This window comes from Pleuronectes platessa, chromosome 22 (genome assembly GCF_947347685.1).
Source record: "Pleuronectes platessa chromosome 22, fPlePla1.1, whole genome shotgun sequence".
Taxonomy (NCBI): domain Eukaryota; kingdom Metazoa; phylum Chordata; class Actinopteri; order Pleuronectiformes; family Pleuronectidae; genus Pleuronectes; species Pleuronectes platessa.
The window spans coordinates 2,433,184-2,460,516 of record NC_070647.1 but is presented as its reverse complement, the minus strand read 5'-3'; the positions used below and the strand labels follow the sequence as shown (position 1 = coordinate 2,460,516).

Below are 27,333 nucleotides of genomic sequence, written 5' to 3'. Positions count from 1 at the left end.
AGTTCTGCATGGAAAGCTGAGCATTGAGCTGCATAAAAACTACAGTCTGGACACGTGCCCATGCTCATGTCTGTTATGCACTGCTGACCACCCACCTGCTTCCCAGATTTAGTGCTGAAGTTACCGTCAAACCCTCTGGCTCTTGTGTGGTCAAAGGTTGACCGTCTGACTGACTCCTTCTCTCTTCTTCTCTCTATCTCTTTCGCCCTGTGGCAGGCCGGCTCCTAAGGCTTCGTCAGAGCAGGACAGCAGCAGTGACCAGAAGGAACGTCCCATGAGCACCATGAGCGAGGCTTCAAACTACACAGGGGGCTCCGACTACAGCACCTTTCCTGGCAGCCCCACCACCACGGCCACTACAGCCGCCACCACCTGTACATCATCCACACGGGTCAGTCTCCAGACAAACATAAATTGAATGTTAGACATAGCTCTGAAGAGATTTAGACCTCTGGTGTTTTAGACCAGGGCTCATAAAAAGTGAAAATGATGCATGTGGTTATGATCCTATTCTTTTCTAATAAAGTTACATTTATGAAGTATCTTTAGCAGACCTTGTAAAGATGGCAAGGCTGGCTGGCTGGGAGGTTGATATATTTGTATGTAGTGTTCCAGGATACATCCCTTTATAATGAACCTGCAATGTGAAACAGTTCATTAGATGAAATCCTGCAAAACAAGCCCATATATTTTTACACTTTTTTTTTATAATATATTATTATTAATTGTTAGGTGACCTTTAACTGACTTGAGGATGACAATGTTCAATAAAGAAGAAGTGACAAAGTATGATGTGACAAATGAGACATATTTACCTTCCAGTGGATTCTATGGCTGTCACTAATGCAGTGTTCGAAACCATATCGTTCTGGAGTCTCAACAGGTTCAATAGCAGTTGAACCTGAATTAATCAAACCAACAAAATATGGCATATTGTTGCCAGCTTTAAGTTGCTGGTTGTCAGCTTTTGCATCCTTTGGACAGAGTGAGGTTCACTGTTCCCCTTGTTTCCAGTTTAACTGGTGTTTGTCTGTAGCCTTATGTTTAATATAAAGAAATGAACTTATGTTAATGCTATCATCTAACTCTCCACCAAAAGGAAAAAGATGTTTCCCAAACTTTCCAACTATTGAGTAGATTGCACACGGCATTATGCAAGAGCAGCAGCTTCTCTGTTTCAAGAAGTTTTCAACTGTACTTTTTTTATAACTGAGGGAATGAATGAGAGTATTTAATGGAAGATAACACATAAACCATTACTGCAACTGCTTCAGAGCTGATTTGTCGTTTCAATAATGTTGTAGGTTAACCTCAGGACGCAAACATCCCTTATATCTAGCACCAAGTGTCCTGGAGTGGGTCACTGCTCTGTTAGATTGTACAACGTGTGCATTTATAAATGCTTGATAAACCACACAAATGCACAGGAAATAAATATGCATGGGTAGATCAAATCAGACGTTTTCATGAATAACTGATGTGTTACTTCTGCTTGAACTGGCCAAAGGAAATCATAACACTGCACAGTTTCATTTATTCATTGGAAGTCATTATTTATGGGCTTAACATCTTTAATAGAACCACACACAGGCTGTGTGAAGATGAGGAGGAAAGATGAAGCATTTCAGGAAATAAGGTCATAAATGTCGGAAAGTAGCTGAGCATATTTTGAGCATATTTTGCAGTGTAAATAATTAAATAGTTTGTGTTTACTTTAGCTTAAAATGCTACCATTACCCATTAACATTATCCAACATATGGGTAATGAGGCTTTGAGCATTACTGTCTCCCTCTGTGTATATATACTGTATATGATATCATATCCTGTGGTCTGTGCTTTCGTCTCTGTCCTCATTCTCTGTGCTTCCAGAGCTACATAATCAAGATCTGACTATACTGCTCAATCATACATTCATTATTGGTATTATTATTTGGAGAGGCTATCATCAGAGATCTCTCTCTCCTCCATTCCTCCCAGCTTTCCTCTCTCCTCTCATCCCAACCCTGTCAAGGCTTTCCTCAGGGAGTACTTGACTGAGAATGTATTGCATTGGATGTTGTGGTGTGAAAAGAAAGAAGAGAGCAATATATGTACAGACATGCAGGGGAATAGAATTGTGGAGCTGTCCACTGCTTTATCTTTACATCTGCATGATGCAAACAGGCCCAGGTGCTGGTCTAAAAGTTGTGCCACTGCAGGACATATTACTCTAATGAACACAATCATAAAATGATGACTAAATGCGATTCAATTGAAATTTGTTTAATACAAACGTATCCACAGGACATTGTGTACCTTTCTACTACTGATTGCTTTAAACAGGTTTTGTGCTGCTGTGCTGCATTTTGAGGAAGTGAGACTTTATGAATAGGGAATAAGAATATTTTTCATTTAATGAGCTCTGTACAGCTGCCTCTGTAGCTGCTGTTCTTTTGTACAATATCTTTTTTTAAATCAATGCACAGTGCACTTGTCATGTCACATTGTTGGTTGAGATTAGGGGAAGAAATCTGATGATGTGGACAATTTTTATTTGGATTATATCTTCCAGTGTTTTTGTTACTGTCGCGTTAGTTCGTGTGACGTCTTCGTTCAAATATGTGCATTTCATTATGTGTAATATATAGCTGTATATGAACTGAACATAATTTTAATTTTTTTTTATTTCACAGCCATCTAGGTCTTCCAAAAAAATTCACAACTTTGGCAAGAGGTCCAACTCCATCAGGAGGAACCCCAACGCACCTGCGGTCAAGAGCAACTGGCTCTACAAACAGGTATGGGGGAGAAAATGCAACTTCTATATGGTGTGTTTGAGTTTGTGTGTGGATGAGAGTGGACCGACCGAACTGAGGGAATAGGTGATAATGAAGCAGAAGATATAAAAGATGAAATACACACATAGGCTATTATATAGTACGCAGAAAGTAGCAGTTTTATTCACTACACTCTGTGACACCACATTGAATCACAGTAGATAATATATTCGCAGATGCGTTTATTTGCTTTTGCCTTTTGAAGATTGAGATGTAAATTATTGGCTCTGATCTCATGACTGTACATTAATGACATTAATGTTCTCGACATAAAATGTCCTTGACATAAAATGACCATAGTCACGTCTTGAAACTATCTGTTTGGACTTACTTTTTTAATTTGTATGGACTTTGAATTTACTTGTCATTCTTTGGACTTAGGCCTTGTTCTTTCCTTGTGTTTGCTTTTTGGATTTGTGTCTCAGTTGTTTGTAGTTTGGATTTGTTCTACCCTGTTTTACTTTGATGTTTTTGACCTCTGTCACTTGTTTTTCTTCCTGTGTCTGTCTGGTCTCCCTCCTCTGTGGAGTCTCTTCCTGGCCCCGATGTGTTTTATTTGGGATCGATAATCTCTGCCTCCTTTATTATTTAGTCACCGTGCTATCTTTTGTCCGTTCAGATAAGATAAGACTTTATGATCCCGAAGGAAATTCATGTGCTAGCTTGCTCCGGGATTACAGTACAGAACAATATAAAGTAGATATAGAATACAGTTTGTTTTCAGGTTTGTCCATGTTCAGTTTCCCTCTTGTATTCCTGCTTGTTGTGCTGTTCCTGAGTTTTGCGAGTTTGCTGCTTGAGTTTAGTATTTTCTGTTTTGGAGTAATGGCCTTCGTTTAGCTGCCTCCTATCTTTCATCTGCATTCGGGTCCTGCTTGCTAGAACCTGCATAGTTAATGTTGGTTAGTTCAACTTAAAGCCTGAAGGCAGGGGAAACAGTTAGCCCCTTAAGTATAGTCAACATGTTCCATTTTATCTGCATCAATCAAAGATTGCTGACAGGAATTAAATGCCAGGCTGAATGTATAAATATAGCATTTTTGTCTTATTATCAGTCAGGTGGTCTGACTGTTAGATGTGGGTATAAACCTGCTACTGGCTACCATGTTTAGCCAGCGTTCTCTTCTTCCATTTTGCCAACTATCTTTCCCTGTTTTCAAAATCCCCTTCGCGACACTACACTAAAAATGGAAAGTTGGACTTGGATCATGCAATGTAACTTCCCTCCTGACATATTTTGCAAGGGCACCACTGCTGCATCCTGGACAAATGTCAACCAAGAGAATTATAATTTTTTCACAATAGCAAAATGACAGTACGTGCAACCCATAAGTTAAATTGGGTTTTATGTGGGGAACTTGCCCTGGTTTCATATGCATGCAAGCATATTGGGCCCATTAAACTGAAATTCAACAGACTTATTCCCCAAATGTTGAGGTAAAGACTGTAAATTAGCTCCTTTTCATGACTTGATTAACTTTTTTCCTCTCTAAAGCTAAATAAGCAACATACAAAATAAAATATTCCTGAGTGTTATGAGTCAGTGCAGACCGTCCTCCTGTCCTGCTGCTGCTGCTGTGATTCACGTGTTTGTTGAACAAGTGGATTGAGTGGGCTTCTTACTCTCAATTGCGCTGAAAGTAACAAGCAGTTGCCATCACCTTAAGTTGTCTTCATTTTACTGTGTCCACCACAGCCTTATGCTGTGTATGCTCTGTGTGTGTGTGTAAGTGCAGGTATGGAGCCATGGCCCATCAGGACAAGTCAGAGAATCAGGGCAAACGTGGGGTTGAAACGAGGTTTCATATTGAAGTTTGACCAATTAAACAGATATAAGTGATAAATATACTATATTTAGGTCCGTTCTCTAATACAAACCGGCCTCATATAAAGGCCTGTCACCTTCTGAAGTTGAGTTTAGTAATAAAGTAGTAGCTGGACTTCACTGAGCACTCGGTTTTGTTGACATTTCTGCATCTTGAAATCAGTGTTTGATAGAGTAGGAACCAGAAAAGTACAAATATAAGAATTGTAGGGATGATGAAGGTTTAGTGTTGGCCTTTATGTGTTGGGGCTGAGCCCTGGGAACCTTTTCCTAGGCTCAGACTTGTGACAGTGCTGGTACAGATCGGGGAGAAACGCTGCGTCTTGCTGCTGCCAAAAAAACTGAGAATCCTGCTCCTGTTTGACTGGATGTACGCTCTTCTCTCATTACTTTTCTACCCACTCACTGCCGACTGATTCACTGTGGGTCCGTTTTTCAGTCTCTGACCAGCGGATACTCTGTTGGAGACAGCCTCAGCTCTGTTGTTGGCCCTCTGTCAATAACCTCCATGTCAGCCTCTGTATTCACATCGAAACAAGAATTGATTCACTTCACACCAGAAAAAAGCCCCCGTGGGGGGAGAGGTTTGTGTTACTTTTGGCCACTGCAAACACTATTAAAGACCATAGTGGAATGAGTAAATTGTCTCTAAAGCTTATTAATGTCGCTGCAGTCAGACGGCGCCAGTGAGGAGATGAAAAAAAAAAGAACCACAGCAGCGTAGAGACAAAGCACGGACCTTTGCCCTGAGCACCACAGAGGCAAATTTGTAAGTGCGATATGTAGAGATAAAACAATTTAATTGTCTCAGTGGAGGAGATAGAAGCTGCTAACAGAGGCAGCCAGAGGGAGAGGCAGAGGGTGTCAAGTGGAGGGAAGTGAGAGGAGATCAAACTGTGGGTGTGTGTTTGTTTGTGTGCGTGTGTGTGTGTGTGTGTGTGTGTGTGTGTGTGTCTGTGTGTGTGTGTGTGTGTGTGTCTGTGTGTTTGTGTGTATGAGATAGACACTGAGAGGATGTATAGTCCCCCTTAATTACTACTCTTTGGTTGATGGCCTGTGATTTTTAACCCCTGCAGGACAGCACGGGCATGAAGCTGTGGAAGAAGAGGTGGTTTGTGCTGTGCGACATGTGCCTCTTCTACTACCGTGGTGAATACACACACCCACACACACACACACACACACACACACACACACACACACACACATGTGTTGCCCATAGGTGAGACTTCAGGACTTCTCATAAAGACACACAATAATGACAACAACTATATGTACAACCACTACTTTACTAATGTAACCTTAAACACACACACATAGACCCACACAATTACTCACACACACACACACACACATGTTGCCCATAGGTGAGACTTCGGGACTTCTCATAAAGACACACAATAATGAAAACAACTATACGTGCAACCACTACTTTACTAATGTAACCTTAAACACACACGCATGCACCCACACACTCACTCACACACACACATAGGATCTTCACATAGACATGCATTTATCTCCTTGAGACCTACCCTAACCTTAACCACTGACCCAACATTCAGTTTTTACCCAACTAGGGACAATGGTCCACAGATACCTTCAGCTGCTCTGCTCAAATCAGACGTTATTGCAGTCAGTTTTCTTGACTAACCTTGTTAACAAGGTATGTTTTCTGTTACTCACCTATCTTTACGTTATGGTCACCTTGTATGACTAGATACCACCTCAGGTAAATGTTATTTGGTCATTTGGGTGAAGAGATTCAAAGTGGTGCAATGAGAAGATTATGTATCTGAGACACCGTGACACAGTGTGGAGAATCTTTTTTTCTTACTTAAGTTAATCAAGAGCATAGTAACAGGGTAAAACCAATGGTAAAGAGGTCAAGGGCCCTTGTCATTTAAAAGTAATCGTCCTTGCTTTCACCCACAGTTGTAAAACCCGGGCTGCAGCACTAATTTAGAACTTTACATTCGAGCAAAAGACCATCTGTTTCTCCTTCATGTCTCCTAAATCCTTGAAAGCGATTTTTCCATCTCCTTAAATTGACAAATTAGCCGCTCCCAGAGAGCAATCAGGAGCCGCTTTCATGAAAACACCCAGGAGAGAATTGGATGTTTACTGGCTGAGCCAGCCTGAGACGAGAGAAGGAACGCGAAGGACAATGATGTGCTCAGCTCTCTGATAACAACATATTCTTTTTCATTTTTCTCCTCATTGTATTGCTGGTTCGGAGCTTTTCATACAGACTTGTTGTACATTTTGTCTGAGCAAGAATGATAAGCATCCCTCCTGCAATTATTTTAAACCAGAGTGAGGTGATATGGGATGACTTCACTATTGTAGACAATTAATGTTGTTGTAGAGAGCATTGTGGCACATAATATACTTGGCTGAGAACCATTAGAGCGGTAGAAGGCTTCCTGCAGCCCGTAAAAACTCTAGACATAAAAAATCTAAACTCTAGACATATGTAGGTTCCTCAATACTCTGGACTCGATGCAAAGCTCTATATGTCTTCTACAGAGTCCGTCATGCTGCACCTGCACACTAGAAAGGACTAACTAGGAGAGGGCCCTTCATGTTGGAAAGGGAGGGTACTAAAGCATACACACTGGATCTTCTCTGGAAATCTCTAAAGAATAACAAGACATTAAAGCACAAGACACCTGATTTTATGCTTTGCAATGCTGCCATGTTATTGGCTCATTAGATTCATGAATAATCAAACCTCAAATCAACCTTTAATCAAACTTTTAGCTTAATCTGAGTACTGCCAGTTCCAGTGTGCAGCGTAGAAAGGAACTTATCTGAACAAAGAAAGAACCCTGAAATGTCAGTTGCTCTAAAAAACACCCAATCACACGGTTTGTGTGTTTGGCAGTTGAGGCAGCGCTGTGTACCTCCAACATCTCTCCACATGCCATCTTACTCATTCCCTCTCTTTCTTGCTTATTTTCTTGTGTGTTCTTGTATTTCAATAATTCACCAGTAGCTATGGGGCTGGAAGAGACGCAGGGCCCTCTGTGCAGGCTCAGCTAAATCAAACAGCCGCACTGGTTGCAGGCCTTGTAGGTCTCTGCTGCAGCTGGTGCAGCGGACACGTTTCTGCTGGCGTCACACTGCCTAAAGTTAGCATCTCCCATCAAAAATCATCAAGCTGTACAGAATGCATAGGTGATGAAGTGATGCAGTCATCACATCCCGACAAGAATCAGCTTCTGCTGTGGTTGATTGTTTCATTCATGGCAGCGTCTCACAGCTTTTGTGCTTTGCAGCTGTTTTGCTTTGGAAATGCGAGAGAAAAATGGAGGTGAGAACAAACAAACAATCAAGTAATGACAGTGGCACGGTGCTGCAGTAGTTTATGTTGTCCCCTCACAGAAAAGGAGGTTCTGTTTTAAAACCCCAGTTTCGGCGTCATCTTCCCACAACCAAGGAGCCTGATAGTTAATGGAAGTTCACAATTTCACAGTAAAACAATGTTACAAGTTTAAGCTCTTCAATGTGTCTCATATACTGCCTCATTTTAAACAGATGATTCCATATCTCCATTGCACCTCACCCAGAACGTGTCATCTTTGTCTTCGGATGCACATGTGTCAGATATTAACATACCCCTCTCCTGACTTTTCTATTTCTCATGAGCAGATGAGAAAGAAGACAGCATCCTGGGAAGTATCCTGCTGCCCAGCTTTCACATCTCCATGTTGTCTGTGGACGACCACATCAGCAGGAAATACGCCTTTAAGGTAAATAGTGTCTGAATTAAACATGCCTTCTTCCAGTCCTCCATAGTTTTTCAATCAGTGGTTATGATGACTTAAAATAGTTTATTTAAGTGTTCACAGTCACAATATTTCACCCTGGCTGGTTAACAAAAGCTGAAAAGAGTCAACAGACAACAGCAGCATGTTGTTCATAAAGTCCTCAGACTGTTTTAGAGGAAGAGCTCAGTATTGAGGGAAGTTTGGTTTATGCTAAATTGCTTTTTGAGAAAATGGATTTTATTCTCACGTTTCTGTGTTAAATACAGAGCTGGAGTCAGGACACTGTTTGCCTTTATTAGCATAAAGACCAGAAGCAGGCTCGCGGGTTCAAAGTTCAAAGGTAGATTCACCATCTCCTCAGGTTAATTGTGAAAAATATGGAGGCAAAGTGAAATCACAGAAAGGGGGAAGACATATTATTATTATATACATATTATTTGGACACAGACAATCCCTCCACCCAACCTCCAATTCCAGTGTTAGAGAGATCAGGTGGGACAGGGTCTCCTAAACTGTTCAGCCGTCCATCAAGCAGCTATCCCATCCCAACACATTTGGCCTTTGTTGTGTCTGTACAATGCAGTAGGGACGCAAAATGATTGTGTGATTTTTCTACATTGTTACTTGTGTAGCTTCTCTGGCTCTAGCATGGGTTGCCAGATACAATTAGTGACCACAGATCTGGGCTCATTAACGGTATGGTGGTAACTTGGCAGCCTCACTGCAACAGCAGGTCTATGTTGGTTTTAGTCACTACACAGAAAATAGTTCCATTATGTAATTTGTATCCTATATCCACAATCCACAACGATTATACTTGTGACCTTTAGAAATGTTGGAAAGCACAAGATGTCACTTTGCATAGTCAGGCAATCTGTTTGATGTTAAGGTACGCAAACTACATCCTGACCCCAGTTCTGTACTTCTGCTCTTACATCTGAAATAGGTGCAGCAAGTTTGAACTGCTCCATTAAGTTGTGAATTAACTCGGCTAACATGTAAATCTCTTTAATTGCATAATGAAAGTGAAGAAGTAAGGACTCGACACATATGTACAGTATAATCAAACACCTACACACAGTAAGTTGTTTGTTACATGCCTCAGTGTCATTCTTACTTACTCAGCTTTGCCTTTGCCAAGATACACAAAGAAACCTTGGAGACTTTCCTACTTTTGACACTGAGACACATGGAGAGGAAGCCAGGGAGCACACACACACACAGCTGCAAGCATACGCAAACAAACACTAACACACACACACACACACACACACACACACACACACACACACACACACACACAATCATACAGTACACAATCACACGAATGATATAAAGACCCCATGCTGGAATCTCAAGGTCAGCATCCAAAGCTGTTTCTGGCACCGCTGCTATATATCCTCAAATTTCTCTCTCTCTCCCTCTCTCTCCCTCTCCCTCTCCCTCTCCCTCCCTTGCTACATTGCCAGGCTACTCATCCAAACATGCGGACATATTATTTCTGCACTGACGCAGCCAAAGAAATGGAGTCCTGGATGAAAGTCATGACGGATGCTGCCCTCGTCCACTCTGAACCAGTCAGAAGGTCGGTGCTAACCACAGATTATCCTTTCCTGGATTCCCTAAAATCGCATGTAATAAGTTAATGCTGTCATCTGGACATGTGACACTAAACAAAAGTGTTAACACTGAAAAGTAAAGAAAGTGTACAAAAATGCAATCATATTAAATATTGCATAATGATGAATTCTGCATAGTTCTTAATTAATAACAGATTTAATGCACCACCCAGTAAGCACCCTCAAGTGGTGGCCAGACAATACCTTCTGTGATTACATGCAGAGTCTTCATAGCTACGCCATAAACTGGGATTAAGGATCACATTGTGTCTCCTCGTGTGTCTTCATTGTACACATTCTGAACAGGTTTGTTATTCTGAACATAAACCAGCTGGACTCTGGCCATGTTCAGAATTGGTATTAACATACGTGTCAGGTGATCCTATCACCAATGGACAGAATGAAGTACTTTTGGGTCTGAGTGATTTAATCAGGAATGTGTCTTCTATGGAACATAGGTGCGTTCACACCTTTATTTAGAGCAGTCGGCTGTCAAGTTTTTCTGGCAGAGATCACACTTTTAAGAAGTGTAAGGCTAGGAAGCAAGGGTGATAGAGACTGAAGTTCTGTTGAACCAACACAGAACCTCTGACACTAAATTTGTCTCTGAAATCTCTGTAAAACCTCCTTCTGTTATTCTATGTAACATTTCCCTTTTGGATTCTGACCCTTTGTCTTTTCCCAGATCGGACAAGTTGAAAGTGGACCAGCGAGCGCCTCAGGAGTCGAACAACTTACTAAACCACAGAGTCCTAACTCGGCCTGAGATTCAGAACAATGAACGCAACCGAGAACCTGTGCGACAACCCTCCCTATCTCAGGCCGACAACAAATGGCAAAAAGAAGTAGAGAAACACAATGGCCAGAGGGAACGTGAATACTACACCTTACAGAGAGATGGTGAGAGGTACTCGCTAAAGAAAGATGGGGTGAGTTATATGCTTCAGAAAGATGGAGACAAGTATCTCCTCCATAAGGATGGAGAGAAGTACTTGCTTCGAAAAGATGGAGAGAAATACACACTGCAGAAAGATGGAGAGGTGTACACCATTCACAGGGATATGGAGAAGTACGCAGTCCAGAAGGTGGATGAAAAGTATATGGTGGCTTCAACAGAGGAGAAATATGCTCCAACGAAAGATGGAGAGAAGTATTTGCTTACGAAGGATGGAGAAAAATATGCACTTCAGAAAGTTGGCGACCGGCACACACTCAAAAAAGAAGGAGAGAGATATGTTCCTCAAAAGGAAGTGAAGAGACAGCTGTCACTAAGGGAGACTGACAGGTACGCCACAATGCGGGACATGGAGAACAAATATGGTACACTACATGTTATGGACAAATACGGCACTATGAGGGCAGTGAAGAAATACAGTACACTACGAGAAGGAGATAAATATGCTACTTTCCGAGGAGACACAGAGAAGTATGCTACACTCCGCGACGGTGATAAATATGGCTTCCAGAGAGACCCAAGTGGAGAGAGGTCTCTGACCAGAATCAGCAGCATCAAGTTGCAGCCGGCTCAAGCTGCCGCCATCGCCGCTGCCGTGGCCGAATCTCGCCAGAGCCAGGCCAACATGAATGTCCAAAAGCCTACAAACGTTAACAGCTCAGGGTCTGTGGCCGGGGAGCCACCTGTGGACTGCAGCTCGGCAGATGTGGATGGCAGCATTGCCATGGTTCCAATAATGTCCCCTGTTCCAGTGCCGGAGCCTGAGAAGGGCCTGTCCAGGACAAACTCCATGCAGCAGCTGGAGAACTGGGTCCGCACACACAGATCAAGAGGACTGGATGAAGACACCAGGAGGTGAGACTGACTGCCTCTTTGTTTCTGTAATTGTGCTGTTCTTTCTTGGAATCATTTTTGGGATGCCAGAACCCAAAATGTAGTTTAGTAATGTCGTCTCCTCTCTAAGGTTCTATGATGGCGCTACTTTGGACGGCACACAAGCCTCAGAGATGCTACAACCATTTGTTGATTTCCTGTGTTGTAAAGTTTTAGGTGTTTTTGTCTTGAAGCAACATGGCTTCAACCAAATACAACAAACTAAATAATAATAATAAAGTCGTGTTTAAAACATTTAATAATGAGTTAGATACTCCAGCCACTGGATTTGATCAAAAATAACATTTAATGTGTTTGAAGCTGGACCATTTGTTAATCAGTCTGAACAATAAATGAATATAGTTGATTGAGTATTGTTCATTAGTCAGCAGCCGCTGATTTGAGAAGTGTGGGAACAGTGTGTTGTGTTTACCTTAATTAAATCACATGCAAATGGCAGCAGGCTGCGACAGAGTAGCCAAACAGACGCTTCTACACACCAGACCGATCCTTTTACGACTGTGTATTCCTTTGTTTGTCAGGGAAAACATCAGATTACTGTGGCTCATTAATCCTTTGTGTCACAGCCACATTCCCAGCTGTAATTGTAATCAGCAGTTCTGCAGGAGTTGTCATTTTGAAACGCTTTCTTGTTTTCTTCTTGAAATGCGTGACAAAGCAACGGCTGCTGTGTCATATTTCAAGATGTTATTTGAGTTAGTTGAATTATGACTGAAATGGCACCAGATTGCTGCAGTCATTTACACTAAAGGAGGATTGTGACACAAAGGGTCGGGCCGGGTTCGGTTAGGGCATGTGTCAGTTTTTGGTCGGGCTCAGACTCTGTTGGTCTAATTTGGGGTTTGTATTTATCCGTAATTGGTTTCTGCCCTCACTGGAATAATTAGCTGTTTAAAGGGACACCGCCTGCCTCTGACTGCAGATTTGAGGTTAAGGTTTGTTTGACCTATTCAACAAACCAATCCTGAGCAGGTCAAGCAGATGTCATTTACACAAGCTGTGGTAGCAGTCACTACAAGGAGCTACTTAATGCTTGTAATGAGTTTTTTAACGGACTTGCAGCTGCGCCCACCTCACCCCTTGTTGTCACTGCCTTTCATATTTCAAGCATATTGCTTGGAAGTATCTTGCTGGACTGTGACTGACCTCAATTTAACCCTGCCTAAAAAGGTCTAATCCGTCAATTGTATCTGTGAAAGACACATATTCAAATATTCATCCAGCTTTGGGCAATGATTCAAATGTCTTAAACCTACCCTCAGACCTTTTAACTCAGAAACCCAGAATTATGAAGGCAGCCATTTAACTTTCTCCACCTGGAATAGTCTGATATGAAAATTATTTGAAACTATTCAAGATCATTGTATGAGGTCCCATAGTGGCTGTGTTTTGTATGTATTTTGATTTCTTCCTTTAAAGTGCCTCCACACAGTTTGATTGCACAGATATCTGTCTTCACTATCTACAAACAAACATATGTGCTCCCCATTTCTGACTCTGCCATTCCATCTTGTCAGTCCACCCCCCTGTTGTTCCCCATGTGTCTTGCCCGGGCCTCTGCTCTGACCTGGCAGGCCACAGGAATCTAAAAGCTTTTTGTGTCACCACAGATGTGCATCTCAGCTGGGGAAAGCTGGTGATTAGCTGGCATTTAGCTGTTCTGTACTGAAAAGTACAGCGGAATGCACAAGTGCAGAGTGCCGATACTCTATTTGCTCTGAGCGCTCCCCCTCTCCTTCTGCTGCCATGAATAAGTCATGGTAATGAGACTTTAATGAGAACAGAGCACGCTGAGCGCTGCAGACGCATTTGTCGTCGTTACGGTACTCAGCACAAAATAGGAACATTTTGTTGTCGGACTATATTATATATATATATATATATATATATATATATATATTGCAGGAAATTTAACATGTGACAGACTACAATACATATAATTCACCTAAAGTTTACACCCTTGGTTTGATTACTGGCTTTTATGCAATAATTTTATACAATATACTTTCTATAGATAGATAGTATATTGTAACACTTGCATTTTGTTTAAATGTTGTGAATTACATGTACTGTAGTGTGTCACACGTAAAATTTCCTGCTGATGTTTAACAATTAAATCCTGCCAAACTACCATTTTATTCAAAATGAGCTGAATTGAACTGGGTAAATCAAAGTCTTGAGTTTGTAGTTATATGATGAAGAGCTGTTTTGAACTTTTTCATTTACATTTCCAACACCTAGTTGTTCTATATTCGAAGTAGATTGAGGTGATCAGATACTAAATTGGAAAATGATGCGTTAGACAAGATAAATGTTTTCAATATGACCAAGCTTCCAAAAAGCAGGAACTCTCTGCCTCACTGACAGAGATTTCGAGACTAACAGTCTGTAAAGTTTCTGTAGGAGAAACTTTTGTATCCAAAGGAATAATTAATAATTCATCAAAGTTAATTCATAATCTTGCTGGCTCTGATGTTCTCCTTTGCCAAATGTTCCCACAAATACTGAGAGCTTTTAGAATCACTCTCATAGTTTTGGTATCAGCTAGAAAATCAAGTTGTGTTTCTCTAGTAAGATGAAAACTATGAATGTAAGAAGAAAATCTATAAATTGACCCAGATGACAGAAATGATGATTTCATCTTCAAAGGCCTGAATCATGGTAGCATTCCCCTGGGACTGATCACATTTACTTCTCAGACTATTCGAGAGTTGCAAGCACTGATGTTACTTAAGATGAAAGATATTTTATCTCTATACGTTGTGATTTGATGAGTTATTGGCATTGGTAATCGATCACATCTAATCCTGATGATGAAAGAGATACTCTGCATGTATCTGAGATAAGAGAGGATACCTTCATCTTTTTTCCCTCTGTGACACATTCACCCGTCTATCGTGCCTTATTTTGAATATGGATTATTGAAGAGGACTTGAGCTCTATGAGACAACAGATTATTAAAACTTAAAGAACGATAAAACCTGCGCCGCCAGGGCTATTTTAGTTAGATTCCCACAAGCTTGAGTTGTAATCAGTTTTATCTTGCAACTGTCCAGGCTGACCCTCACAGTCGTAATAGTTGTAGTTTGCGTCTTGTGTACCTGTGCTAATTTGTCAAGTGGAGCTTATGCAAGACTGTGTTTGTGTCTTATAGTAGCCAGTTTTAAACAGACTACATTTTGGATGTTACCTTTACCTTAATGCCTTATAGGACTGTAACACGTGAATGGATTCTTCACAATTGTTGTTGTCAGTAAAGACGGGGGGAATGTGAATTTGGTCATTGTAACTAGCATTTAAATAGTTTGTGTAAATGTTTCATACCTAAATTGCTCAAACTCGTTGTATGACATTCAGACAAGCAGAGTGGCAGAACAGCCGTTGTTTTTGTTGGGACCAGAGTATGGGAGGGCAATTCTGCTAGCCATGGTTTTATGGGAGAAGTTAGATAATTAACACTGCAAGTCAAACACTGCTTGTCTTGTATACCCTGTCAGAATGCCAATATGAAAGTTCTTTCAAAGAGAACCTGTGCTTTATTTCATTAAAATTATTATCAAATGCTACTAAAACCTAGGATTCAATATTATCCAATCTGTGATTTATTCAGTGAGTCAATAAGCCCTGTAGTAGTAATATACACTTGTCTGTACCAGTTGGGGAAACTAATCAAAGCTCTTCACGCAGCATTAAAGGGATATTTGTCTAGCTGCTGTTCAATGTGTTTCATTTATTTGTACACACAAAAGTTCTAAAAGTATAGAGAGAATGAAAATCAGATCTTGAGAAAGAAGCATCAATCACTGTTGGATTGTTTGTTTTGGAAAGTTACCAAAATTACAGGACAAACCTACACAATTCAGATGCTGGGGATGTCTGAGAGGAAAGGGGTTTTCTGAAAAACAAGAGGTTTTGTAATCCTATATATGGATGTTATCTTCCTGTACCAGAGCAAAAAAGCACCAATGAAAAAATATGACTCAAAAGTCGTATGGGCATAATCTTTCAGCTCCTAAATTGTTATATTGTTGTAAACAAAAGGCTTGAATACTGCAGTGCATTAATGGCCGTTCAGACTGACTATCAGACATTATCAGCCAGCAACAACAGATATTTGGGCATTTCAGTCATTTTGTGGAACGAAGTGGCTCTCTTGAAGGTGGAAAGTAGCAGGCGGTAATATTGAGTGTATACACTGTTATGTATAATAAATGGATTAAACAGTGCTTCTCAAATGGTGGGTTGTGACCCAAAAGTGGGTTGCAGGGACCCTTTTAGTGGGACGCTTTTTTGTGTGTGTTTAAAAAAAAGAAAGTGAAACTCTTAGCATGATGTGCTTTTATTTTGAAGGACATACGCTTTGCCATGAGGCAGGGCACACGCAGTAACCTTTTGTAGCCCTTGCTGTCAAGACGGCAGTGTATCAGCAGTAAGTAGTAAGGCCAGCACTTTGAAACAAATAGAAAATACTGCAGCACGTACAATTAAATTCGAGTGGTTCAAAATCTGGGTCGCAACTTAATGACTCAGGAAGAATGTGGGTCCTGAGGGTCAACTAATGGAGAACCTCTGGGCCAAAACCTGCACCATGATATTGTCTTTCAGTGCATTTCTTTTTTTTAAACAGTAAGCTGTCATTATCACTCTCAGAAAAAAAAGTATCTATAAAGTATATCATTAAATGCTAGGATGAACACATGTTTTATTTTTTGAGAAAGTTTAGGATTAGCTTTATGTTAATGTGAGGGTGAATGTTTCGGACTAGAATTAGGCAATTGGTAGTTATGATGAAGGTTAATGTCTCCAGGAAATTTAACTAATGTGTGTTATAGGTTCCCTCTGCAATCTTTCAATCAAGTTAACCCACACTGTGGACTCATAAGGTCAAAGCCAACGTTCTATAGACAATGAGGGTTTCCATTTTTATGATAACCTGCTAATGATGACGAGCTGCTCATTACTTTTTTGTCACCAGGTCAAAGCCAAAGTGAAGCAGAGTTCGGCTAATGAAAGCAGTTTGATCATTAAATCCAGTCAGGCACAACCTACATGTCAAGGCACGGACATATAGATAATTAAACTGGTTCCGATTCACTCGCTAATTAAAGGAATTGATTAACAGGCTGATGGGTACAGTAACAGTGAGTGCAGGTTTTGAGGTGGATCCTTCTTCCTTTGCTCCCATTATTGACCAACAGTAAAGCCTTTGATGCATTTGAAAAGAATTCACTATATAGCATAAACTATAGTAGTTGAAAAAGATCGGATGCAAAAATGTCTAATTACCCCTGTTATTTGCTTGATTTATGAATGAGTTTAAGGAATATCTTTTGCAGATATTTGACCTACCTTTTATAGAGTGCAAGATAAAAGATCATAGATCTGTGTTTACGAGCAAGTACTCATTTCTCGTCCGTCTGCCTATTTTTCCTTTCAGCATTACATCCTACCAGACCCTACCCAGGAACATGCCCAGCCACCGTCCTCAACTTGTGCCCCGCTACCCAGAGGGCTATCGCACACTGCCCCGGAACAGCATGTTGAGGCCCGAAAGCATCTGCAGCATGGCGGGTTCTGTGTACGACCGTGCACTCTGTCCGGCTTCCACCACCAGTGTCACCACAGCAGAGAAGAGGAGGTCGATGAGGGATGACACCATGTGGCAGCTGTATGAGTGGCAGCACAGACAGGCTTTCTCCAGACATAGTATTGCGCAGCCACCAGGTACACAAATAAAAGTATTTGCTTATATTTCTATATTTATAAGATTTCATGTTTGCAAATTAGCTCTTATTGCTCTTTCACCAGCAACCTGAGACTGGGTCAGAGCTGGCATATCAGAGCACCCTGAACACTGGATGTGGCTTTGTGAGCTTTGCTGCAAATTGGTCCCAGTGGCCAACCCTGCTATTAGAATACAAAATAAAACCCCATTGGCCTAAGAGCCTTTGTCCCTATACCGTTTGTGTTGTGGATTTTTAAACCATGCAGGTAATCCTATAGGTGCAGTTACTTTTGGGTCGGGGGTACATGTTGTATCTTGTTCATGCACTAAGCACTGTGTAATCTCCCATTTCTGATCCCGGTCAGTGGCATTACAGTTACATAGTTGTGTTTATAATATGCTTGATGTTACGGACAAGTATTTACATCCCTGTAGTGGCGACTCAAATCATTGTTTCAATAACAAAATGGAACAGAAGGTCCTTGTATCAATGGCTGTAAAAAATATTCTACCAACCTAATATCAGAGTTGTTATTAGGCCTGCTTTTACAGTGACTGAGTCACTCCAGTTTTATCACCATCACAGAATATATCGAATGCTTTTGACTCCATTGTAACTTTATTTTCTCCTCCTGTTATTGTGATTTCAGGTGTGGGTCATTACGGAACACTGCCCAGCACAAAGACTATGGGCAACATCTCTGAACATGCTGTGGCGCAATCAATCCCCACCTCACCCTCTCATGGCTCCCTGGCTCTCTACAGCACCTTCTCTGCTCCTCATCAGCAGGTTGCTCACAACCCAAGCAACTCCTTCTCTGAGGTGTCCTCACCGGTGCTCAGAGGGGACGGGACACTGGACCGACGGCAGAGGACACATCTTGCCAAGGTAGAGGACATGGAATCAAGTGATGATGATGATAATTTTTTTTTAGTGCATCACTTATAGGCTGTCATTCCTCCACATTGATGATAGTAGCTAAATACTTTTTTTCCTGCTTCAAATAGCTATGCCTGAATTGTAGAGTTTCGTTAGACCAACACAAAATAACATATCAATTAACTAGAAATGACGCCAAAAAGGACATCAGTTTTTTTCTCAAAGTTAACATTTCAGTTGGTGATTGTTTAAGTAAGAATGGCCTGTCATTCCTCCAAATTGAAGAACTAAGTACTATTGTCCTACTTCCAAATTCTATGCTATCCATGAAATGTTGAGTTTCGTTATGACAACATGGAGTAACATCAGCCAAGCTTGACACCCACAAGGCATTATCATTGAGAAACATAAAATACCAAATGGCGAAGGGCTCGTCCGGGAATTGAACCCAGGATCTCTAAACCCTAAGCGAGGATCAAACCCCTGGACCACAGGCCTTAGATTTATTTTTTTCTCAAATTAAAAGCTATCGCACGTTGGTGATGTTCAAGTAAGAATCAGTTAGCATGGCTTGTCATTCCTCAACATTGACCAGGGTAGCCAAGTAGCTTTCTCCTGCTTGCAATCTTTATGCTATCTCTGAATTGTGGGGTTCCGTGGAGACAACATGCAATTACACCTCCAATATTTAGAACCAAGCAACAACAACGACGAATAATCCTAGAGAAACACTATAATGTAGTATAGGGCTCGTCTGGGATTTGAACCCGGGACCTCTCGCACCCAAAGCGAGAATCATACCCCTAGACCAACGAGCCACTTAAAGTTGGGCAACTCTCAAAGCAAATTGTTCTTTAAACAGTATTGGTGATTGTTCAGGTAAGACCCAGACAGAATCGCTTGTATCCAATAGTAGCCAATATCTGTGATATCCTTGAAATGTAGAGACAACATGCACTAGAAATGAGTTTGACTCCCACAAGGAATCCTCTGTACTCGCACTGGAATATTTGCATGGGAGAGCAGCAGTGCCATATCCTGGTCTTTGGTCCATGAAAGGAATAGAGCAGCAGAAACACATGACACAACAGCAATGAATGATGAATGAAAGAATAAAAGGACTGTTTTGCTTCCTTTTTATCTACTAGTTAACGTAAACTTGGTAAAAAGAAAAAAATATTGAATTCCCTGTGCTGCAGAAAGGCTACCAAGGCTACTGGTAGCATTAAAGGTGAAATGTTTTCCAGTATGTTACTCAATGCATGAATTTTGAACGAATCCGTACACCTTAAATGTCAATATGACAAACCTAAATATTCAATGGATTTTTATTGACTCATAACAGAGGCTCTAGGGACAGTTGGCATGACACCTATGTGCTCTTTGGTCGGTATAATGAGTGAGTGATTTATTTTTTTGTCCTGTACAAACACACGTCAGATGAACAGATCAGATGCGAGTCCTGCCAGTAATCGAGGTGTCTGACAGATTGATTAGGTTATTGAATCAATTCACACAGAAAATCACTTTATAATTAAGTGTCATTTTGTTTATGCTGTAGTTCTTCTGTAGTGCTACAAAAAAACATTTGTACTGCAGATGTATTTAAACTCAGGGGGAGGCCTCAGGGTATAATGTAACTCAAACCATCCACCTCCAATAATCCCTATTACTTTGGTGATAATATAATTAAAGCTCTTATTGTACTTCAAATAAATCATCCAAAAAATAATTGATCTTTCTAGGGTACCTTTGCAGTTATATTCAATTTTATAAAGCTGAATACATGATTAAAATATAAAAAAAAATTATTTTACTTTCGTCTTTTTAGTATAACAGCGTTCTGCTTCAATGTAATATATTTTAGTCCGCTGTAGTAGCTGAATTTAATTACACTGAAATTAGGGAAATTAGTGTTCTGTGTTTGTTCACAAAGACAACAGATGTCTGCTGATGAATAAGTGGATGAAACTATGGCTTAATGTTTCCTATTGTTAGCTTCTCATTTTTAATATTCGTCCTCTTTTGATTGAATGAATGAATTTAGTTAAATGTCAATACAATGCATGTGCTGCATTAGCTGAGCACAAATCAAGTGTGTTACATTAATGCCATTCTCATTCTCTACCCTTGCATGGCTTTCATTTGTACCTTTTTTTGGCCCTCCCTAATGTCGACTGTTGTTTGACTCACTTACAGATAGATTACTTTATTCATCCCCGAAGGGAAATTAAGTTAAAAGCCATGTAAAAGCATGTAAAGTGTATACATGCTCATTCATATTAACTTCACATTTATTCATTTGGCAGATTCTTTGGTCCAAAGAAGGGTACTAATGAGTCATTATGTATTTATTAAGCATTAATCAGCAAATGTCCACAAAGTGTTCAGGTTTAAACAATAATGAAGCAAGCAAGCAGAGAAGAAAAGAGAGACTGCAATCAGCCAAAATCAATAGCTTTAGTTAGCTAATAGAGAAAAGTGAAATAAAAAAGGCATAAGTGATGGAAATAGGGTTAAGACATCCTACCTCCAAGATTCTATATGATAGTAATACACATGCAAACTTAACTAAACCAATGTTAAACCTATAACAATAGGAGTCAAAAATAGGCTGTTTAAAATTAATTTAAATGAGCATGTTTGTCCAAATACCAATTATGGATTTTCATCGGTAGCTGTGAGGAATTGCTGAAATTCACCTTCAGTCTGATTCATTGCATTCTCCCCCCTCCCCCACAGTATGGGTACCCAGCTGACCGGCGATCGATTGCAGGCGGAATCCCTCCCCAGACCATCACCCCACAGACGCTGCAAGGCAAGACGGTTAGTCTCCTCCCATGCACTCCACTCTGTCAGATTCAGCCCACCGATCACCTGCTTACAGTGAGCTCTCACAAAGAGGGAATACAATTTTGAGAACATTACCCCAATCAAAAAACACATCTGCTTTCCATCACTGACATCACTTGCCCACAAATTCCAACGTGGCTTTTAGCAGCTCACTGTTTGTCAGAGTGTGGGCTTTCTGTTATTTCACTGTGTTCCAAGCAATGACACAGTGTGTGTGTATGTGGGTCTGTGTGTGTTTGTGTGCGTGTGTGCGAGTGAGAGAGACCTTCCTGTGTTTTATCACTGCAGGAGTTTGTACACCCTGTTTACATGACATATATTTTGCCCACTATAGTTTAAAAAAATTGAGTGTAGGCGGGGTAATATGCAAAAACTAAAATCTCATCTTAGTTTACAGTGACAAATTTCTGAAGCTACAACACAATGGACTGAGGAAAGGATTTCTTTGGTTACACCAGGAAATTTCAAATTGAAGTCATATTGTCTGAAGCAACTTTAAAATCACCTCATTTGTTTTTTTTAAAAGTTTTTTGACTTTAATGTTGGGACGTCCATTCGCCCACTGTACTGTAGACACTACACTGCAATATGAACAGCGAATAGCGAACTGAAATGTCTTTTGTTACTCTGAATGGAAATAGTTGGTTGAAATGCAATTCAGGATTATAATTGTCTTTATTTGACTATTAAAAAGTCCCGGCAGATCATTGTTGTGTCTCCTCTCTAAGGTCACTGCATCATGTTTCACGACAGTTAGTCAGTGCCTGTTGTTTTTATCAGTGTGGCAGCTCTTCTCTCCTCTATGTGTTGCCCTGTGCAGCCCGAGGAGCTAACGCTGCTGCTGATCAAGCTCCGCCGGCAGCAGGCGGAGCTCAACAGCCTGCGGGAGCACACAGTAACTCAGCTTATGGCCCTGGGTATGGAGGGGCCCAACGCCAAGGTCAGCACCGAGTTACTACATACATGTGTGCATGTGCTTTCCCGACCAAAATGCGACTTATTGTGTTGTGTGTCTGCAACGGGAGGTTCCTTGTGTTAGACTGGCTATTTACTCCAAATAAAATTGAAATTGGTGTGTTTTGAAAGGTTCTCTGAGCAAACAACAGAATACTTGGTATTACATAATAGGGCTGGGGCAAAACTCTTACCTCCTAATGATCATATTATCATATTATGTAATATTATAAATATTGCGATTTGGTTTACTTTTTTAACTCTAGACCATGAGGAAAAGTTAAATAATACAGTTAATATAATAGATAGTACGAATAAGTCATATTTCCCCGAAATATATTAACATATGTCAATACGTTTTTTTTGTTTTATTTCAGCAACATTTTAATAAATTACAGTAGTATTACTTTAAACTGTGGTATTCAACTAGAAAGAACCATGCCAGCTAAGATACAAAATAGGAACTTATTATTCTCCCTAAATACTACTACAAAGTTTTTAGCACAATTTCTTTTGATGTCAATCGATGAAGTGGCAGTGTGTCAAATTATTCCATTAAGATGATATCTTAGAGAATAAACATAAAACACACACTCTTTATGAAATAAGAAATCATGATTGGCAAATTCTAATGTAATGCCTAGCTCAATAAACCTAAACTTTAAAACCACTGCCAATTCTACTGGAGGTACCCAATTAGAAATGTTCATCAAATGTACATAACAAAGTTGATTAGATGCAACTAACACTTTTCGTTGCCTCTATGTTTACACACCAAATTCAATTCAATTTTGCAGTACTGGTGTGGTACTAGTGTGTGTGCAGACTGATGGGTGTGTCAGCTTCATGCTGGGGATTAGTGCCTTCTTTGGTTCTTCCGTTTGTCCCTTTGCATGTCGGTTTGAGGTTTCTGTGCAGTTGTTAGCCAGGACTTTATGGATGCATCAGAGCTGATGCATTAAACATTTGATGCTCTCCTTTCTTAGCTTGATTTGCCACATAAGTTCTTGTTTGAACCCATTGACCCCCCGTGTGCTGTCTGTTTGTTTATATTTTAACTTAATCAGTGTAGTTTATTCAGAAGACTCTGGGCTGTTTTATTATGCATGTACAGTAAGCATCCTCAAAGTTTTATAAATGTGATAATTAAAATTGCAGAATAGAACTGACAGCAGCTTTCCAGTATGCATGTCTTAAAAGCTGGGCAGATACAGTATTGGTTCATACTTTGGATATGACAATGTTGTAACTGAGCTCAAATATTGTGTTTTTCGTGTTCAGTAAGGTTTCATCAGTTAATTATTATATTTATTTTGTGTTTCCTAACTTCTTATACTGTTTTAACTATAGGTGAAATGATCAATGATGCTTTTAACAACTTTTACACCATAGCCACATAACTGCTGGGTGTTTCCTGACTGTAAATATATGAATGTATCACCCAACCCTAGATGTAAAGCACATATTACACTAACAACACGACAATAGGAGCACAATGTGGGTTTTTATCATCACTCATCTCATGTGGGTTTTTATACCAAACCAAAATTTGAGAAATTGATGCATGTTCCCATTATTGCAAATATTGGTATGGTTTGTCAAGAGGAACAGCGGGGGGAATCCAGGTGCCTTTAAAATGAGCAACAGTCAAGAGCAATCGAACCTCAAATGATGGAACGCGATGTAAAAAGCAGGATGGATTTCTTTTTATTTCACTTGATTGTTTGAGGAACTTTACAGTCTCTCAATAACATTCTACACACATGTGATGTTTTTTTCCAATGAAACTTGTTTGGGTCACATGCTTCGAACTGGGTTTGTGTCCATTTTGCATCTTGTTTTTCTCGATTCCGCAACTTTTCCACCTCAGCCCTGTGTGACAACCTTTGTGCAATATTTCAATATTTTTTGTAAAATTTTCACTCAAGCCCAAGAAGACAGGTGTAAAGAAACCTACCTACAGAATCTCCATCTTTTTAACTTTGCTGTATCACTGTAGATAAGGTCATGACCCTTCTTACTCTGCTGTTATCTTTATTTCAGTTAAGGTTAATGAGACAACTTAGTTCAACCCTATTACTACACAGGCTGATTTTGGACAATTGTGCAAAACCCATCTTATGCTCAAGGTCTTTTTTTAACCATTCAGTGCCAGCTAGTATTCATCTTTATAGACTGTCTACAGTATAATCGTGGCAGCTATGGTATGGTTATGGTTAGGGAAAGGCTGTTATCAACCATAAACTATGATTGATATAAGTTAGGAAACTCAAACACTTTGGGTTAAGGTTAGTTGACACTCAAGTTGTCATCATTAAAAATGAATGTTTCATTATTAAATATGCAGCTCTGCATCTCAATTAATCTTCTATCACATCCTCCTCTTCCTCTTGCCATGATCTCCTCCTTTTCTTTTGAAATGTGCCTTTGACTTCTCCTTCTCTGTCATCTCCCTCCTCTCGGCTGCTTCTTTCCATGGCCTCACTTTTCCTGCCTCCTTTCCTCCTTGTTCGGCTGCTACTGCAGACTGACGTTCTTTCTCATCACCTCCAGAGGAACCTTATTTACCTGGACAGCCAGGTGAGAACCTCTCAGCCAACAAATGGATTCATGTCTGTCTCTGGCTTATTCTCTTCCTGTCTTGATTTCATTTGACTTATCTTTGCCCTTTCACCACTTTAACAACATACTTAGTAATCTTAAGGTTACCACAAGGGAAACATGCAGAGTATAATTAGCCGGTTAGAGCATGCAGTAGGTAATTCCCATTTAAGGAGCACCTACATACTAACCAGTGAAAGCAAGTGCTGTCTTGATGGAAGACCCATAACACAGCCTTTATAAATACACACTGATTGACACTTTAATTGTATGTGCCCAGGAGCAGCACCACTTAACCTTGGACACTCTAGATCAGAACAGCTCCAACAACAAATTTAACGGAATTTTAGTTTCAACGGACTATTTATAGGGAGCAAAGATCAAATAAAATAACAGCAGGAATTTGTTTTCCAATATGATTAATATATCTGTGGTATATTTGCTCCACCTGCTTCTATCATTAATGTGAGAAATAATATGGATTTTCCCACTGCAATCCCATTTAGACTGTATTGCAGAATGCTCCGCATGCCAGGTTAATTGGAAGTAAAACATGAGCAGTTGACAGTTCACCGAGGCACTGCCCGATCATGGCAGGCATTTAAATGGGCTGTTTATTTTTGGCCTGTAGGTTGCAGCTTGCCTTCCCACAGTTCTTGCATTATTGAATATGGCTGCTTGGCTCTGAAAAGGTCATGTGCTTTGGGGAGAGCGCAGCCTTGGACAGGATATGTAGCAGTGAGAAACTAGGAGTTTGGAAGTTAACTGGAAACATTGTTTTTAGATGGGTCTGCTGGAGTTATTCAGTTGTTATTATTCTTCTTTGAATGACAAATTTCTCTCCTCTGTCATTTATCTTGTTTCATGTTAATTTAACAAAACAGAGCAATAACTACTTATTTGGCCTATTAACTTTAAAACACGTATACTACATATGTTAAACCTTTTTGTGATAGGAGTTGTTTCTCCCTCAGTAGACATTGGTCAGTAGGTCTTTAATTTACAATCATGTCTGTATGCTTAATCCCTCACCTTGCAGGGGTTTAGTTCTTATTATTCGTCTTATTTTTGGAGCTCTGGACATCGCTTAACTCTGTTATAATATTACATTATTTTTACAAACAGATTAATTATCTCCTTGTATGGAGCTAAACACGCACACCAAGCACTTTATATGTTGGTTACGTTGTACAAATAAAGAAGGTACACTAGGTCAAGGTTGAACCAGAATCAGATCTAAACAGTTTGGATAGGATTTTTATTGATACTTTGCTAAATTACTTTGGTGAATATGTGTCAGGATAGTTGGTGCAGATGGCCAGACAAAATATAACTCGAGCTACAATAATAAACTATATTTCTCCAAGACTGGATTGATACTTATAATTTTGGAAAACATTGCCTAGTAATGCAGTTAAAGGTGAGGTTTGTTGGGGGGGAATGTCTAAAATGCACACCCATACCAATACAAAGTTACATTAAATAACAAAGTTAAACACAAGTCTTAGATGTTCAAACTCCTTTGACTTATTCAATCCAACGGACATACGGAAAAATTGCCTGAAACCAACATATATGTATTTATAAGTAGGGATCTGAGGGAGCTGAGGACAGTTCTAGGGAAAAAAGCAGGACCCTTCTGGATTCATTCAGACCAAAGATAATTGTGTTTTGCTCACCCAAAAGCGTTAGGATTAATGGACATCTCTAGTGCATAATGTTCTTGATTCATTTAAACACATACACTTGATTCAAATCTCTGAAATGTTCAACCCTTATTAGGTATTTGTGAGAAGTTGACCGTATTCGCGACAGCAGAACACAGACGTGTCATTACACCACTGTATCTCCTGTTTCTCCATGGTGCTCCAATAGACGAAGGAGAATGAGCCTCTAATCTTCATGATTCATACTATGATCGAGAACTCGGCACCGAGGCCACAACTCTACCAGCAAGTAAGGTGTTCGGCAGGCTCTGGCTTGAAACAGTTTCGGCAGTCCACTTGGGTTTGGTAGGATCGTATATTTTACTGTTGTTGAGTCAGAAGCTCACGGCAATAATGCAATTTTTTGTTGAATAATTATTTTATGTTGTAATAATCAAAACAAAACAATAGAAATTTTGGCTTAACAACAGAAACATTTCAGGGGACTTTGATTGTAGAGTTCAATCTTAAATACAAACAACTAATATGCATAATTTAAACATACATTACAGCTATCGTTATCTCCATGTTGCTTGGAATTTGATTTCCCAAGATGGAAACCTCTGTTTATACTAAATAAACTCTTTAAGTTGACTTAGCTGAAAGCGACTCAAGCCAGACCTTAGCCCTGGTAGTCCAGTGGTTGTGTATCCACTTCCTCCCCCTTCACCATCAACCTCTTGTTTTAGCACTTTGGATGCAGTCCGTCCCTCCATCATCATCAGATCAGT

At 40.1% G+C, this 27,333-nt stretch overlaps 1 protein-coding gene and 1 non-coding gene across 3 annotated transcripts in view; one reads left to right on the top strand and one right to left on the bottom strand.

The window, feature by feature from the left end:
* Window positions 1-27,333, top strand: part of LOC128428577 (pleckstrin homology domain-containing family A member 5) — a 189,365-nt gene that overhangs the window by 145,567 nt on the left and 16,465 nt on the right. Inside the window, exons 6-17 of one of the 2 annotated variants that reach the window (XM_053414788.1) lie at window positions 217-391; window positions 2,674-2,778; window positions 5,719-5,791; window positions 8,297-8,397; window positions 9,885-10,000; window positions 10,720-11,844; window positions 17,321-17,607; window positions 18,259-18,497; window positions 21,231-21,314; window positions 22,162-22,281; window positions 24,822-24,875; window positions 26,772-26,852. In XM_053414788.1, coding sequence (XP_053270763.1) covers window positions 217-391; window positions 2,674-2,778; window positions 5,719-5,791; window positions 8,297-8,397; window positions 9,885-10,000; window positions 10,720-11,844; window positions 17,321-17,607; window positions 18,259-18,497; window positions 21,231-21,314; window positions 22,162-22,281; window positions 24,822-24,875; window positions 26,772-26,852 — 2,560 coding nt within the window. The remainder of the gene's footprint in view (window positions 1-216; window positions 392-2,673; window positions 2,779-5,718; window positions 5,792-8,296; window positions 8,398-9,884; window positions 10,001-10,719; window positions 11,845-17,320; window positions 17,608-18,258; window positions 18,498-21,230; window positions 21,315-22,161; window positions 22,282-24,821; window positions 24,876-26,771; window positions 26,853-27,333) is intronic. The other variant, XM_053414784.1, reaches the window with a different exon arrangement.
* On the bottom strand, window positions 19,235-19,306 carry trnap-ugg (transfer RNA proline (anticodon UGG)). The gene has a single exon. It is a non-coding gene; the product is annotated as a tRNA-Pro (tRNA).